The sequence below is a fragment of the Lynx canadensis genome, chromosome A3, assembly GCF_007474595.2.
Source record: "Lynx canadensis isolate LIC74 chromosome A3, mLynCan4.pri.v2, whole genome shotgun sequence".
Classification (NCBI taxonomy): domain Eukaryota; kingdom Metazoa; phylum Chordata; class Mammalia; order Carnivora; family Felidae; genus Lynx; species Lynx canadensis.
Window position 1 is genome coordinate 90,075,306 of NC_044305.1, and position 14,971 is coordinate 90,090,276.

At 46.2% G+C, this 14,971-nt stretch overlaps 1 protein-coding gene across 3 annotated transcripts in view; it reads right to left on the bottom strand.

Moving 5' to 3' along the window:
* SLC4A5 (solute carrier family 4 member 5) overlaps positions 1 to 14,665 on the bottom strand; it is a 67,570-nt gene extending 52,905 nt beyond the window's left edge. For 2 of the 3 annotated variants that reach the window (XM_032592778.2, XM_036064394.1), the window contains exons 1-2: positions 14,550 to 14,665; positions 10,072 to 10,201 (exon numbers count right to left, since the gene is read on the bottom strand). In XM_032592778.2, coding sequence (XP_032448669.2) covers positions 10,072 to 10,124 — 53 coding nt within the window. In that variant the 5' untranslated portion in view covers positions 10,125 to 10,201; positions 14,550 to 14,665. Of the gene's footprint in view, positions 1 to 10,071; positions 10,202 to 14,549 lie in introns of those variants that run through there. The other variant, XM_036064393.1, reaches the window with a different exon arrangement.
* Positions 14,666 to 14,971: the final 306 nt, after the last annotated feature.

Consider the following 14,971-nt stretch of genomic DNA (forward strand, 5'->3'; position numbering starts at 1 on the left):
TTATCATCAGAAAGATATAGAATCAGAATTGAGGCTAAGTGACTCAAATGTTTAAAGACTCAGGATAAAATGTCTGGAACCTTCCATTTCTGTAAATGAGATTTGCCTGGGTCTGGGACCAGACAAGTGGGTACCTCTGTCATAGACTTTTCTGGAATGAACCCCGCATGCTTTCATGGTTGACTAATTCCCTGTGATTGAAAGTCTTTCCTTTTGCTAGCATAGGAGTCCCCTCTAAGGGCCTTTGGTTATCCAGTGCGATCTGGGCACTGCTGGAGACCTACTTCTCAGAAAGAGTACCCAGTAGTCAGCTGGCAGGGATGAGGCAGAGGTGCATCATTCCAGGAGCCGTGTTGAGTGGGATGGGGGTGGTTACTCTGTGCCCAAGATCATGCATCTGGTGAAGGGTCCATCCTGCTGTACATCATGTCTTCATTCAGGGATAAGGGGGAGCCCAGAGCTAAGTGAATGCCATCAGACACAACTATTAGCAAATTCCTTACTGGCTCCTTCAAGGAAAGGTTTCTGGAGACAAATCTCTCTGAAGGCCACTTGTTTGTGTGTCCAGGAGGTTTTTGTAATTACTCCCAAAGGACTGTCATTTATAGACTTGTCAGTCTCCCTCAGAGTCTGTTGGCACCTGCTCCTCACTGCCTCTCAGGAAAGGCCCTCCTCTCTACCTGGACGCTCTCTCTCTCTCACCTGTGCTATTCAGGCCCTAGTTCAAAGGCCACTTCTTCCAAGGCAAAGCTTGAAGAGACTGCTCCTTCCTCTGACCTCCCATCCCATCTTGTGTCATTTGTCACATGGCACTTACCATAACAACGGTGGCTAAAGCTTACAGAGCACATTCTATGCACCAGATGTTATACCAAGTACTTTACATGTATTATCTCATTTTATCCTCAAATCAGCCCCTTGAGGAAGGTCTGTTACTATTCACACTGTCCACGTTAGGAGACTGGAGACTCAGAGGATAAGGAACCTGCTCAAGGTAATGCAGCTTATAAAAGACAATGTTTACGGGCAAATCTTTTGACTCTAGAGGTCTGTTCTCACTACATCACAGCACTCCCCTTGGGTTTAGTTATCTATGTATATGAGCACATGCCTGCCTTTTACACTAAATCAGGAGTCAAAAAACCCACGTCCTATGAGTTAAAAGTGACTCACAGTTTGCTTTTGTATGACCAGCTAGCTAAGAATGGTTTTTACAGTTTTCAAAGGGTAGTAATAAAGGAGGAAAAGGAGAAGAAAAAGAGGAAGGAGAGATCATATATGAGCAGAAAGCCTAAAATACTTACTATCTGTCCCTTATAAGAATTTTGTTGACACCTGCAATAGATCATAAGCATCTTGAGAAGAGATTCATTCCTGACTCATTTCAGTTCTCCCACAGGACCTAACACAACGTCCCCTAACATATTTTTAGAATGAAAGAAGAAAGGTGTGGATGAGATCAACTTTCCGAAGTTCTCCTAGACCCACAGATTAGAGCTTCCACTTTTCCACAGCCCTATGAATTGATATAGAGCAGTAGTGACAGTAGATATCCACGTACAAAGATAGGATATGATCTCTGAGGTGCTCGTCTAAGAGGGGGGACAGGTTTGCAATACTCCACCACATATACTCTCATGGTGACTTGAAGAATTCTTAAAGCTCTGGTTGGCATTAGACACATGACTGTGGCCAAAGACTAGAGTACATAAAGCACATATCTTCACTACTATACATGTGAAAAAGACATATTTGGGGTGTCTGCTCTGCTTCCATACATGGGGATATGCTCCCCAAACCATGGCCAGCCTTCCCCATACCTCCCCATAACTCTGATTTGGGTCACAGTGATGGGACAACCAAAGTTGGGCAAATCCAATGCTCTTTGAAGAATTAGGAATTGGGACTGAGAAGTGGCTATGCATTGTGGAATGGTCCCTTGAGTAGATGTAAACACGGAAGCTAAGGAGTGGCCAAGGATAGGGACAAATGGGAGAAGCCAGCTGCAGAGAATAAAGAAGCTGCCCAGAGAGAGGTAGAGCCAGAAGCAGAGAAAAAGTACAGCTTGGTTTCCTGGGACCAAGCCTTGAGATATCTGACCATCCCTGGGTACCATGAGGTCAGCCTGTGTTCTGCTGATGCCTCCTCCTGTTGTGTAGGTTAGCTTGGGTGGGTGTCTGTTGCTTGCAGCCTCAAATGTCCTAACAATGACAGGGGCATTACCTTTCCCTTGGGCATCCTACACAGGCCCTGACAGCTCACTTGAGCTTAGACTATGGTTGTGAAGCTAGACATATCAGATGGGAAAGCTCTTGACTTTAGCACAAAGAGCTCCTGACTGACAAAACATTTTCAGGAAAGTTTATTCCTTCAGCATCTCGGAGTCTGACAGTTCTTATCCTAATAAGACAGGAGACATAACCAATAAAATCAATGTGTGAACCTTGTTTTGATTTGAAGTTGTACAAACCAACAGTAAAGGGAGGTTTTGAGACAATTAGGGAAATTTGAATGTAGATGAAATATCATATTAAGGAATTGTTCTCAACTTTGTAAGGAGATATAATGGCATTGTGGTTGTGTTTATAAAGAAGTCTAATTTCATAAAGATGTGTACTAAGATGTTTCTAATGTCTGGGATTTTCTCTCTTTTTTTTTTTTAATTAGAGAGAGAGAAAGAGAGACAGAGAGAGAGAAAATCCCAAGCAGACTCCATGCTCAGCACAGAGCCTGATGTGGGGCTCAGTCCCACAACCCATGACCAGAGTCGAAATCAAGAATCAGATGTTCAACCAACTGAGCCACCCAGGTACCCTTGGGATTTTCTTTAAAACACTGTGGTGAGGGGCGCCTGGGTGGCGCAGTCGGTTAAGTGTCCGACTTCAGCCAGGTCACGATCTCGCGGTCCGTGAGTTCGAGCCCCGCATCAGGCTCTGGGCTGATGGCTCAGAGCCTGGAGCCTGTTTCCGATTCTGTGTCTCCCTCTCTCTCTGCCCCTCCCCCGTTCATGCTCTGTCTCTCTCTGTCCCAAAAATAAATAAACGTTGAAAAAAAAAATTTAAAAAACACTGTGATGAAAACAAACAACAAAATGGAATTCCTAAAAGCAAAAAAAAAAAAAAGTGATGGAGAAAAATTGATATTAATCTTTGACAGAGCTGGGTAATAGATACATGGGAGCTCATTATATTGTTCTCTCTACTTTTTGTGTTTGAAATTTTCCATAATAAAAAGTTATAGATAGATATTTAGATATTTAAAAGTAAAATATTATATACTTGGACTTAGATGAATATATTTACATACAAATATATATGTGGATGAATCAACTGGCATCTTGGCAAGCAAAGTGGTCTGATGGTGGGGTTTCTCCCTTCTTGACAACTGCATTTGTGGGAGCCACCTGAGGATGTCCTCAGTTGTGGGGAGGTGACCCTTCCTGCCAACTAGCTTCTAGGGGTTCTGAGGAACTGCCAGCCAGTCAAGCCACATCTGGGAAGACTCCTGCCCTCTCTCCTCACATAGCTAGCCTTCCTATCCCACTCACTGGTCAGCTAATCCTATCTTAGCATCCTAAGTCCACCAGGTGGTGGCCTTGTGTCACTGCCTGGATGTCCACACAGATGCAGACTGGTGCTTCTCCCACCCAATGGCAGGCCCTATGAAGGTGGCCCCTTCTGGTGTGTTAGGCCTCATGCAGCCCCCACATTGAGCTGTGTGCTAACTGTAAGTGATCACTAAATCCCTGGGCACAGACACCCTGGCATAGCCCCTATTCTGTGTTTACACAGCTCACAGGTGAGAGCACTAGTTGCAACCAGGGCCTCTGAGGCCTGGGGGAACTTTGCCCACTTCTACCTGGGGCTTGATCCAAGTTCTTATTCATATACAATCACTATTTCCCACTTGCCCGGCATAAGTGTCAGGTATCAGTGTTTGACTAGTGGAGGGACAGGGAAGGACCATGTTAGATATTAGATGTGAAAATGGCTTGATAATAATGGTGTGACTATTCAGACCAGGAAATAAGCATCTAGTCAAAGTCAAACAACCTTAAAAACTTTCATCTGACCACAAATCTCCATGCATGGCTCCACTGCAATAGAACAGGAGGCTCCTGGCACTGCTTACCTGCCTCTGAACCACCTGGCAACCCACAGCTCCTGCAGGAGCTTTTCTGCTCCCCTGTCTCCTCCGAGAGATGGGTCTGGCAATTACCAGCCCCCTACACTTCTGCTAGGAACCCCCAAGCCTCACTGCAGCTGCCCTACCCTCTGCTCCTTGGGACCTGTCACATGGCTAGCAGCCTTTCTAGCTGCAGGCCCAGGGCCCCGCACCCTCCACCCAACAGCTCTCTTCTGACTCTTGCATCTTTAAACCACTCTCCTTCACCTGGCTCCTTTCTGTCAGCAGTCAGCATACTCAGATCTCTCCTGCTCACAAAGAACAAAAGCCTCCCTTGAGAGACCTCTCTAACTGCCGCCTTTCACAGACAAGCATCTTGCGAGAACTGTTCAACCGTACGCACCCTCGTCCTTCTGACTCTCTTCTCCACCTGCTGCCCCATCCCACCTGAGACTGCTCTCATCTCTCCATTCTCTGGATACTCTTCAGTTCTCCCCCACTTTTGGCCACTCCTTCCATCCTGAATGTCTCCCTGCCCCTGGTTTCTAGTACACAGCACTCCTCGTGCTCCTCTCCGACCTCTCTGCTGCTCCTCAGTGTCCATTGTGGATTCCATTTCCTCTGCCCATCCCTTAAATGTGAGTGACCTGGGGGTTCTGCCCTGGAAAGTCTCCTTGTCTATGGATTTAATTCCTATCCAATTCTCATCACTCGCAAATTCATGCTTCCCTACTGAGCTACAGACCTCCATATCTATATAATGACCTGATAGATGTCTCTACTTGGAGTTTCCCCAAACAGAACATGTCCAGAGGGAACTCATCAACAACCTCCACCAAAACAAATCACTCAACACTAGAAAAACGTGCTACCCCTCCTGTGTTTCCTAAATTGTTACCACAAGTCCCCCACCTGCTGCTCAACCTGGAAAACTGGGCATCTCCCTGACTAACCTGCTTCCCAATATGCCATCTGTCATTAAGTCCTATCAAAATTCTACCCTTTAAGATAGGTCTCAAATCCTGTAAAAAGATCAGGGGTTGCCAGGGATTAGGGAGGAGAGAGAGATGAATGAGCAGATCTTTAGGGCAGTGAAACTACCGTGTATGTTACTATAATGGTGGCTACATGTCTTTATACAGTTGTCCAAACCCATAGTAGGTACGACACCAAGAGTGAACCCTAACATAACCTATGGACTTTGGGTGATAATGTGTCAATGTAGGCCCATCAGTAGTGACAAATGTACTGCTGTCATGGAGGATGTCTGTCAGTCACAGGGGAGGCTATGCATGTTCAGGGGCAGGGGGCATATGGGAACTCTGTACCTTCTCAATTTTGTTGTGAATCTAAAACTGTTCTAAAAAAATATATCTAAAAGGAATATATATATATAAAATTATATGCTAAAAAAATATGTCTCAAATCCACCCCCTTTCTCTGTTCCTACTGCCAATGTCTTGGTCCAGGGTCTCATCTCTCACCTAGTCCAGCCTCCTAACGGGCCCAGTCTTGCCTCCTTTTATACATTCTCCACACTGAAGCCAGAGCGGACTCTCTCAAACAGACAATCCTGCTCCTCTCCCCCTCAGTGGACCCTCCAAAGCTCTCGGCATCAAATTCAAGCTCCACAACATGGCCTGCATAGGCCCTCCACGATTAGCCCTTACTCTAGCACAGCCACAGGCAATTTCTGCCCCTTCCTCTGTGTTCCAGAGGCCTCTCCTCTTCCCCTTTCCATACCCTCTCCTGGTTAACTTTGGCCCAGCTTTCAGGTCTCAGTGTGAACACCTTTTCCTCCTGGATGTCTTCTTAGCCCCTGCTGTCTGGGCTAGGTGTCCCTACACTGTGCTTTCACAGAACCCCCCTCATCAAATGCCTGTTTGGATAATATGCCTTTTGTGCCCCATTGGACTGAAAGCCCAAGTGAGCAGGGATGGCATCTGTCATGTTCATTTTTGTATCTCCAGCACCTGGCTCAGGTTTACAGACAGTAAACACTTTGTAAATATTAGTTAAATGAATGAAGGAGGTTTCCTGACTTCTGTGCTAAGAGCTCTCAGCTTCCTACTCTGCTTTACTCCATACAAGTAGGCAGCTCTGGCCCCACAAGCATGATCCCAGGTAAGTGGTGAGACCAGAGGTCTGGGGGTGGATTCTACTCCAGATAATCAGGGAAATGATACTAGGAGGGCATTCAAGATCTTAAGTGGGAGCAGTTTCAAAGTTGAGGCAAAGTTCAGGCTTTCCCCTCCATCACACGGGAGTGTGCAAACATCTCCACATGTAGGATGCTTTTGAAAATAAACTGATATGGTTCTACCCAACTAAGCTGACCCACTTTTCCTGCCCTTCTTTCTGCCCATTCCTGGTCATCGCAGGAATGTTCTCAATGCATATGTGTCTCATAAGAACCTCTGGAAAGTTCACTCTTTTGGTTTTCTCTGAGTTGAGATCAGAGGCAGCTTGGATTTGGAATTTGCTTTCAGAACTCTTGGAAGGGTCTAAGCTCCAGCTATTTCTGAGTAACCTCAAAGGACTCTCCACACTTGGGTGGGTTCCAGCCCAGGTCATTCTCCTTCTCTTTCTGTCCTTGCAGCCAGGCAGACTCTTGAGAGAGGATGGAATTCTGGGTAAATTGTTTGCTAGAAGTGAGGGGGGGGGAGGGTGCCCCCACCCACCTGACCCAGCCCTCCCTTCAGGCAAGGTCAGTATCAGCAAACAGCCAGCTACATTTTCCTCCTGGGAATGCTAAAGAGACTGAGTTAGTAAAAATCTATCTTATTAACAGCCTGACCTACCAGCATTGATCACATTAGAAATGACGCCTGCACACACAGTCCCCATCATGTGCACAGGAGCAAAGCTTTAGTGGAGCTCAAAAAGCCATTTAAATCCATCCAGGGGTGACTCCTTCTCCAAGGGCTCAAAACATCCCCCAAACTAATAACCCCTGACAAAGCACCACCAGGGAAAATTCCTTGCGGATTTGAGATTTTTACTCTGTTAATCTCCTAACTCAATAAAGCAAACACTCCTGCAGCAAATTAAGTACTTTTATTAAAGGGTCCCCTCCTCCATTCTCTTTGATGTGGGTATAGGCCTGCAACCCTCCCAGGGCCTGAGTGTCTGTGTGAGGGGTTGTCAACCCCTGAAACACCATCATTTTCTCCTGTTACCCCAAGGAGCCCCAGAACCCACTGGGATTTGCAGATTCTTGGATTCTGGAAACTTCTAAGACCTCTGGCTTCCCGGAGTAGATCTCACAGCCTGTCAGCTGAGGGAAATGCTTCCCATTCTTTTGTGGGGGTGTGGCCTGGCCCTAAGCACCTCTACTGTTGCAGTTTGCCTGGAGGAGTCCCCGGCACAACTGTCCAGGCCAAGGTGGGCTTGTTGGCCAATGGTCAAGCCTTTCCCCTGATCTTTTTACAAGCTTGCTGGTCATACCTCCAACAGTGAGCTGGAAACCTGATGGGGTTAGCTGGAGAAAAGATTAAAGGAGGCAAGGTAGAGAAAGGGGAGGTAGGGAGGTCTGAGCTCCTCTTTTCCCCACTGTTTCCTGCCCCACATTGGCCCCCAAGCTACTTCTCTTTCACATCTGGAATTGGGTTAAGCCATTTGGACTTCTTTTAGTCATTACTGTCCTCTCATTATTGGTTTGAGGTCCATTCAGGACCCTTCCAGGATCTCCTCAAATGCTATCCTCAAAGCCTAGCTTATGGGGAAACCCACCAGCTTACAGATGGTAACGGTCAGATCAGATCCCTTTATATTTCAGGAGGAGCCTCCCTCTAGAAACATCATAACCTACAGTTTATCAGTTTCATTACAGAGTTCATAGTGTAGAAGGCTCTATGGATTCATTCTCAGAGAAACTAGAAGCACTATTATTGTCTATAGTGGCAGACAATTGGGTCTCTGAGGGCCCTGAGGATTTCTTAGCAAGGGCTCTGTGGGTGTGTGTGATAGGCCCTCATGGAAGGTCTGTCCTGGTAATTGTTGCCAGTGATCCTGGATGCAGACCTTGCCCAGTGGAAAGAAGGCACTCAGTCCTTACTGGGTCTCTGAGAAGACCCTTCGCAATGTTCCATCTCTTTACTTGCCCACCTTGGACAAGAAAGGGATGGGAAGCACTAGCTCCTCAGAGGCATTAAGCCACAGTAGCCCAGACTGAGCTCTGGTCATTTGAAATGTCCTATCCTTTCTTCTTAGCCCTGAATAGATGCTCTGGTCTCTGTGGCTATCTCCATTTATTTCCCATCCCAGTGGAATTGCCTCCAGACTTATGTCTTCCCATGGAAATACAGAGTCCCTGGAAGTTGGAGGAAATGGAAGGAGGTAGCAGAGAAAATGGGGAAAGCATGACAAAGTACATAAGCCCTCAAGTTAGGGTCAGACAGGCCTGGGCTATAACCCAGACTCAGCTACCTGCATACTCTGACCCTTGTAAGCTATTTGCCCTTCTAAACCTCAGTATCCTCATCTATAAAATGGGGATAATAATAGTTCCCACCTCTTCAGGGTCATTGGGCAGCTTGAGGGAAATGAGCCCATAAATTATTTAGCATATAAAAGAGCTCACTGAATGGCTGCTAAATAGAGGTTCAGGGGCTTCCAGACAGGGATTGGGGCCAGCCATGGGGCTAGGAATTCATTCCTTCCCTGAGGCCTGCAGGGATTTGTTAATCCACCCAATGGCCTTTGTTCCAGGAGAGATTGGAAGGAGGAGGTTTAGGACGTCCAAACCTCCTCTTCCTCGCTCCATAGAGCAATTTACTTCCCAGGTGAGTGAGGAAGGATCCCAGGCCATGGCTGGAGCAGCTGCCAGGATCTGGGTATCCTGGTGGCTCCCAGGCAGAACTAGTCCTAGGCACAGGTGGAAGTTAGTCCATGCATTCTCAACCAGGGCAATATCAGCTCCAAAGAGGTCTCAGGAGAGCAAAAAAATTTTTAGGTATTACCATGGTTTGTGGCACTCCAAAGTTTAAGCCAACCTCACAGAATCATGTCCCTTGGTATTTAATTCCTCTCATTAGAATAAATTAAATCAAATTCCAATTTAATAAAGTTAATTTAAATTAAAATTTCTTAGGGGCGAGAGGCACAATAAAAAAAAAAAAAGGTTGAGAAACGTTGGTATGGTCCATTTTCTGGACTTTCTCAGCTTCCTTCCCAGGGTCCCTCCTCTCTCATTGGCCCTTTTTGCTGCCTCCTTCCTTTTCCTTGGACTCGTGGCATCATTTGGTGTTGCTGACCAGTGCAGTGCATTTAGAAGCCCACTCTGTCCCAAGCACTGTGTATGGCCAGCACTATTCCTTACTCCAATCCTCTTTTGGCTGCATGACTTCACCACGTGGTTTCCCTCCAGCTTTCTGACTCTTCTCTTCCTTCTACTGCTCTATATACACAGTTTTTCTCCCTCCCCCCCCCCAATATGTGCCTCCAGAGCTCCACTCTGCCTGTCCCACCCCAAACTCTGCAGAGTCTCTTTTCTTCAGAGGCCCACTGGCCATCCCACCTGGATTTTCCATGGTATATATTTTCCTTCCTCCAGGAAGCCCTCCCTGCCTACCCTACCCCCTTGGTGCTTTCCCTTCTCCTACAGCATTTAGTTTGAACCATTTGACAAGAAAGGATATATATCCTTGTATTATTCTCTCATGGTCTCATGGATGTCTGTTCTACTTTTCCACTTGGATTTTAACCTCTTTGAGAATAAAGACAAAGTGATAAGTATCTGTTTGCTCCTTAGTGTCCAGCCCAGTCCTGGACACTAGGGAAGGCAGAAGGGGAGGTCTTTAGGGACCAGGAAGTGCCCCAGCAGAACTTAAAGTGCAAGATACCACTAGTCAATTGTCCTTCCCACCGGGAGGGTCAGCTCAGCCTGGGCCCCAGGCAGACTGTAGTGGGAAGCTCCCTTCTCCCTTCCCTTGGACTCCACCTTACCTGGCTGACTCCTTCCACTCCATCTGGTCTCCGTCATGCTGCAGAGTGTCCATCTCTGTGAAGAGGGTAGGGTTGGGAGCCTCATCTTCCTCCCCCAGGATGTCCTGGAGCTGCTCAGCAGCTGGAGACCCTGCAAAAAGAAGGCAGCAGGGTCTGCTGAATGGCCTGGGGGAGGCAGAGGGCTGCAGGGCCAATTGAAATGCAGCGGGAGCCGGGTTCAAGAGAAAAGTATTTCTGAATTTAGTAAAACTAAGTCCAGTTTCTGGGCAAAGCTAGACTCATGCCTCTGCATTTGGATGTGGGCGAAATATTCTTTGAGATAAAAGAGATGAAGGATTTAATCTGCATTCAGACTCCAGGGTCTTGTAGCTGACAACAAAGAAGGATAGAAAATGGCCAAAGCTGGGAAGTAGCAAGGACAGGAAACAGAAAAAACTGACCCAACTTCAGCATAACAAACCCAGAAGGACTCCTTTTCTCATTGGGGCCCAGACCAGTCAACTCCCAGTGTTGGCCTTGAAGGGGCAGTCAGCTCTGCAAAAGGACGTGCTTGTACCAGTGTGCCACATGAGCCCACCTTCTTCATGAGCAAAGTGACAACCTATTCCTGCACTCCTGGTCTGCCTTCCAACTGCCCACTGGATGTCACCTCCTAGGTGTCTCTCAAGCACCTCAAAAGTCAGCATTCTAACACTGAAAATGTACTCTGCCCCAAACATGTTCCCCCTTTTCCTGCCTCCCTTCCTTCTTTCCTTTCTCTCAATATTTCATGAAAGTCTACTATGTGCCAGGCATTGTTCCAGGTGTCAGAAAACAAAGCTGTGAAGAAGGCCCATACATCCTTGTTCTCTTGAATGTCTGCTCTAGTGGCAGAAACAATAAACAAGTAAACAAATGCATAAATAATCATTTCAGGTAGTGATAAACGTCCTGGAAAAACAACAACAACAACAAGAGAAGTACATTAGATAGATTGATTAAGAAAGACCGCTCTGAAGAGCATGTGTTTGAGTTGTGAATTGGAAGATGAGAATGAATTACTTTTGCATCTCTGGAAAAAGAGTGCTCTGAGTGTTTCAAAGACCCTGACGTGAGAATGGGCTGGCCATGGTGTCTAGACCATGGTGAGCAAGAGAGAAGCATGACATGATGTCATTGCGTTGCATGTAGAAAGGCATAACTGTCCACCAATTGTATGGGCTAGACACTCTGGAGTCACCTACACCTTACCACTTTCTCTTACCTCTACCCTCATATAGAAAGTTTTCGAAAATATGTCCCCCCTCACCAATCCCTTTGCCCCTGCCCTGGTTCAGTCTCTCATTAATTGTCCCTTGGGCTTCATCAAGTCTTCCCCTTCCTCCAAGCCCCTCTGTCCCTTCAAATTATCATCCTTACAGGCCTTCACCTAATTTCTCCATGGTTTCCCCATGGTCAATAATTTCAACTACATTTTCATCATCCTCCTCACTCTTACTCCTTGACTTCCCAGTAAAACCAGGCAGCCAGTACCCAAACAAGAATTCATTGGCCCAGTCTTCCTCTGTGCAGGAGTATCATGGGGGGGACAGGGAGAGGCAGTGTGGTACTGTGGTATAGTGGAGACAAGGTGCACAGTGAGCTTGCAACCCAGCTAGACATGGGTATGAATCTCAGAGTTGCCACTTGCTCGTGAGTGAATTCAGTTTGAGTGAGCAGGGTTGTTGGGAGGAACAAGGAGATTCAGATAAGGAGAATAAGACACATGACATGGGGCCTAGAATGTAACAGGTGCTGATCCCCTTTACTACCAACCCCAGCACCCAGGCTCACGAGCCCCACCCATTGGTGAAAATGAAATATTTTCAGGGTGCCTGGGTGGCACGGTTGGTTGAGCATCCAACCTCGGCTCAGGTCATGATCTCATGGTTCGTAGGTTCAGGCTCCGCATCAGGCTCTGTGCTGACAGCTTGGAGACTGGAGCCTGCTTTGGACTCTGTCTCTCTCTCAAAAATAAATAAACATTACAAAATTTTAAAAACAAAAAAAAAAGAAAATGAAGTATTTCCACCCTCAGCAGGTCTCAGAAGTGTAGCCACCTCCCACTCATCCTTGTTAGCACCATGTCCCATGTCCCTTGATGCCATTCCTAACCTTTGCTCCTCTCTTCAAGCCTCTTGATCCATCTCTTATCCACTTCACCAAGGAAATAAAGGCCTCTAGATGTGAGATTCATCACCTTCTCCCTTCTAGTTCTGTACCCTTACCACTTTGTAGTCCATTTTTGAACAAAGGAGTCCTTCCTCCAACTTAATCTCTGGCTCCACTCATTCCCTTCTGCTGGATCATTATTTTATCAACAAGCCTTTGCTTACCTTGGTCTTCATCTCTCCACTCTTTTTCTCCTAGCCTATAAATAGTTCTTCCTACCCTATAACACTCTTCCATGACCCTGCCTGCCTTCCCAGCTCTCCTGCTTGCCTTTCCCCCCAACTTCTTGAAGGAATAGTCAGCACTTACTGTCTCCACTTCCTCCTTACCCAATTACTTTCCAACCTGTTCCAACTGGTTCAATCCCACTACTCTAAAGGACATTGACTAAGGCAGAGACTTCAACTGGCAGCTCAAAGACGTGTTTAGTTCAGCCCTCACAGAGTATAAAAGTTTTTGAAATTGTTGCTAACATAAAGAATTGTGAGATTTCATATAATAATCCACATTTCTGACTTTTCTTGAAAATTCAGATGCTCTGACGACTGTGCCTACATTCCTGCTTGGCAACAATTAACCAAAGCTGAATGATAGCTGCCTTCTTTAGGTGGGCATATGCATTTTTTAAAGTTCTTTTATCTGAGTATTGTTGACACACAATGTTATGGGCATATGCATTTTAGTTTGCCACAGTCCCCACTGCTCCCTACTCAACTCTGCTAATCTCATTTATGTTATGCACCTGAGTTTACAACTCTGCCCTCAGATCGCTCTTGTTATCTTATTCTCAACGAGTAAAGTAATAAAACCAATCAAACCAACAGGTCTGGCTTGTCTCTCTGGGGCATCAGTGGTGCTGACTGCTCCCCCTGAACTGAAATGCTACTCTTAGCTCTTGTAACAACACTTTCTTGATATTTTTTCCTACCTCTTCAAGGAATCCTTAATATATCTTTCCCTGGCCCCTCTTGCCTGTCTCACTTAAATCTTAGTCTTCCCCAAGATTTCTCATTAAACTTCTTCTCTCTTCTCCTTCTACGCTCTTCCTGGGCCATCTTGTGTTCTTTATGGTGTCACCCTGTAGATGAGGTCACCCATGTCTCTGGGCCCTGCCTGTATTGAACATTTCCAACTGTCAACTGGATTATTCCATGTGGGAGTTCTGCAGCCTCCTCAAGTCGACCTCAATATATTCAAAACAACTCCTTTATGCCTGCCATTCTCTGTTTTGAATAATAGCACCCCTAACTCTCCAACCGTTCAGATAAGAAATACCGGACTCATTCTTGAAGCCTCTGTCTCACTGTTCATGTCCAATCAGACACTAACTTCTTTCCCTTGCTTCCTAAATATTTTTCAGCTGTCTCCCTTTTTTCCTACCCATTGCCACCATCTTGGCTCAGGTTCTCATTATTTCCTGTTCCTATTGCTGCAAAAGCCTCCTGCTGCCACTACTGCCTCTGGTTGCCTGATCCACCCTATTCCCTATGTGGCAGCCAAGTTTGCCTTTGAAACATTTCAAACATATTCACATGACACACTCCTGGGAGTCATGGTGCTCTTTGAGCAGCACCATAAAATATTTTGCATTTGAGTTAGAAGTAATTTTACTTAGCAGAAATTATTAATTTATCTGTATATAGCTCAATCTGCCTCATTTAAATGAATTTTATTTCTGAATTTTTCTATTACTTTAAACATCATCTTTTCATTGGGTTATGGATTGCTGACACTTGTTAGCAGACATCAAAGGTTAAAGTTTTATAGAAAACTAACAATTGAACAAATAACCTTATTTTTTCTTTACACTGGGAGAAGCCTATGACTGATTCTGAGAGGACACAGCAATCAGAGTTCTAGAACAATTCTTTTAAAATGTAGGTTTGATCAGGTTACTCTCCGGGTGAAAAGCCTTCAATGGCTCTGTATTACCTAGAGCCTAGGGTCACTGACCTGGCCCAAAACATCCCTTGTGATCTGGCCCTTACCTGTCTTTTTAGGTTCTATCATGTTTCTCAGCCAGATGCCCTGGAACCCAGTTACCCTTGACCCCAGATACCCCAGCACCCCCCCTCCAATCCCAGATATCCTGGACCCTAACCACCACACACAGTTCTCTGACGAGGAGGGCACCTTACTCCTTGGATCCTTGTGCCTACTCTTCCCTAAGTTTGGAATCCCCTTCCCGTTAAAGGCCAGATAGGAAGACAAAGAGATGGAACAACCAATAGGGAGATGAGACAGGGCAGAGAGCAGGACGCCTGAACCAGCCCTGTCTGGGGCATTACCTGCTCCCTGGAAGAGCTGAGCACTGAGGTCTCCGGCTGTCGGCACGGCTTCTGGCCCCAGCCTGTCTCTGCTGCTGCCGCCCTGGCCACTGCCTCCAAACGTCCTCTTCCCCACCGGTCACAACAAACTCACTTTGTTTCCAGTTATGCACCAGGGGAGGTGTAGGGAGAGAAGAGGGAGAGAAACAGAGAGAGGGAAGGAATGCGTGAAAGACGGGTGGTAGAGAGAGAAGGCTATATGTGGGAGAGAAAAGAGATGTAGTGTGAGAGAAAGACTATATTGAGGGTGAATTAAAGATACAGTATGAGAGAAGCGTGTGTGTGAGAGAAAGAATGTGTGTGTGTGAGAGAGAGAGAATGAGAGGGAAGAATGTGAGAGAGCAGTGTGAGGGGTGGGGGTCCTCAAGTGCACTGGAGAGAGA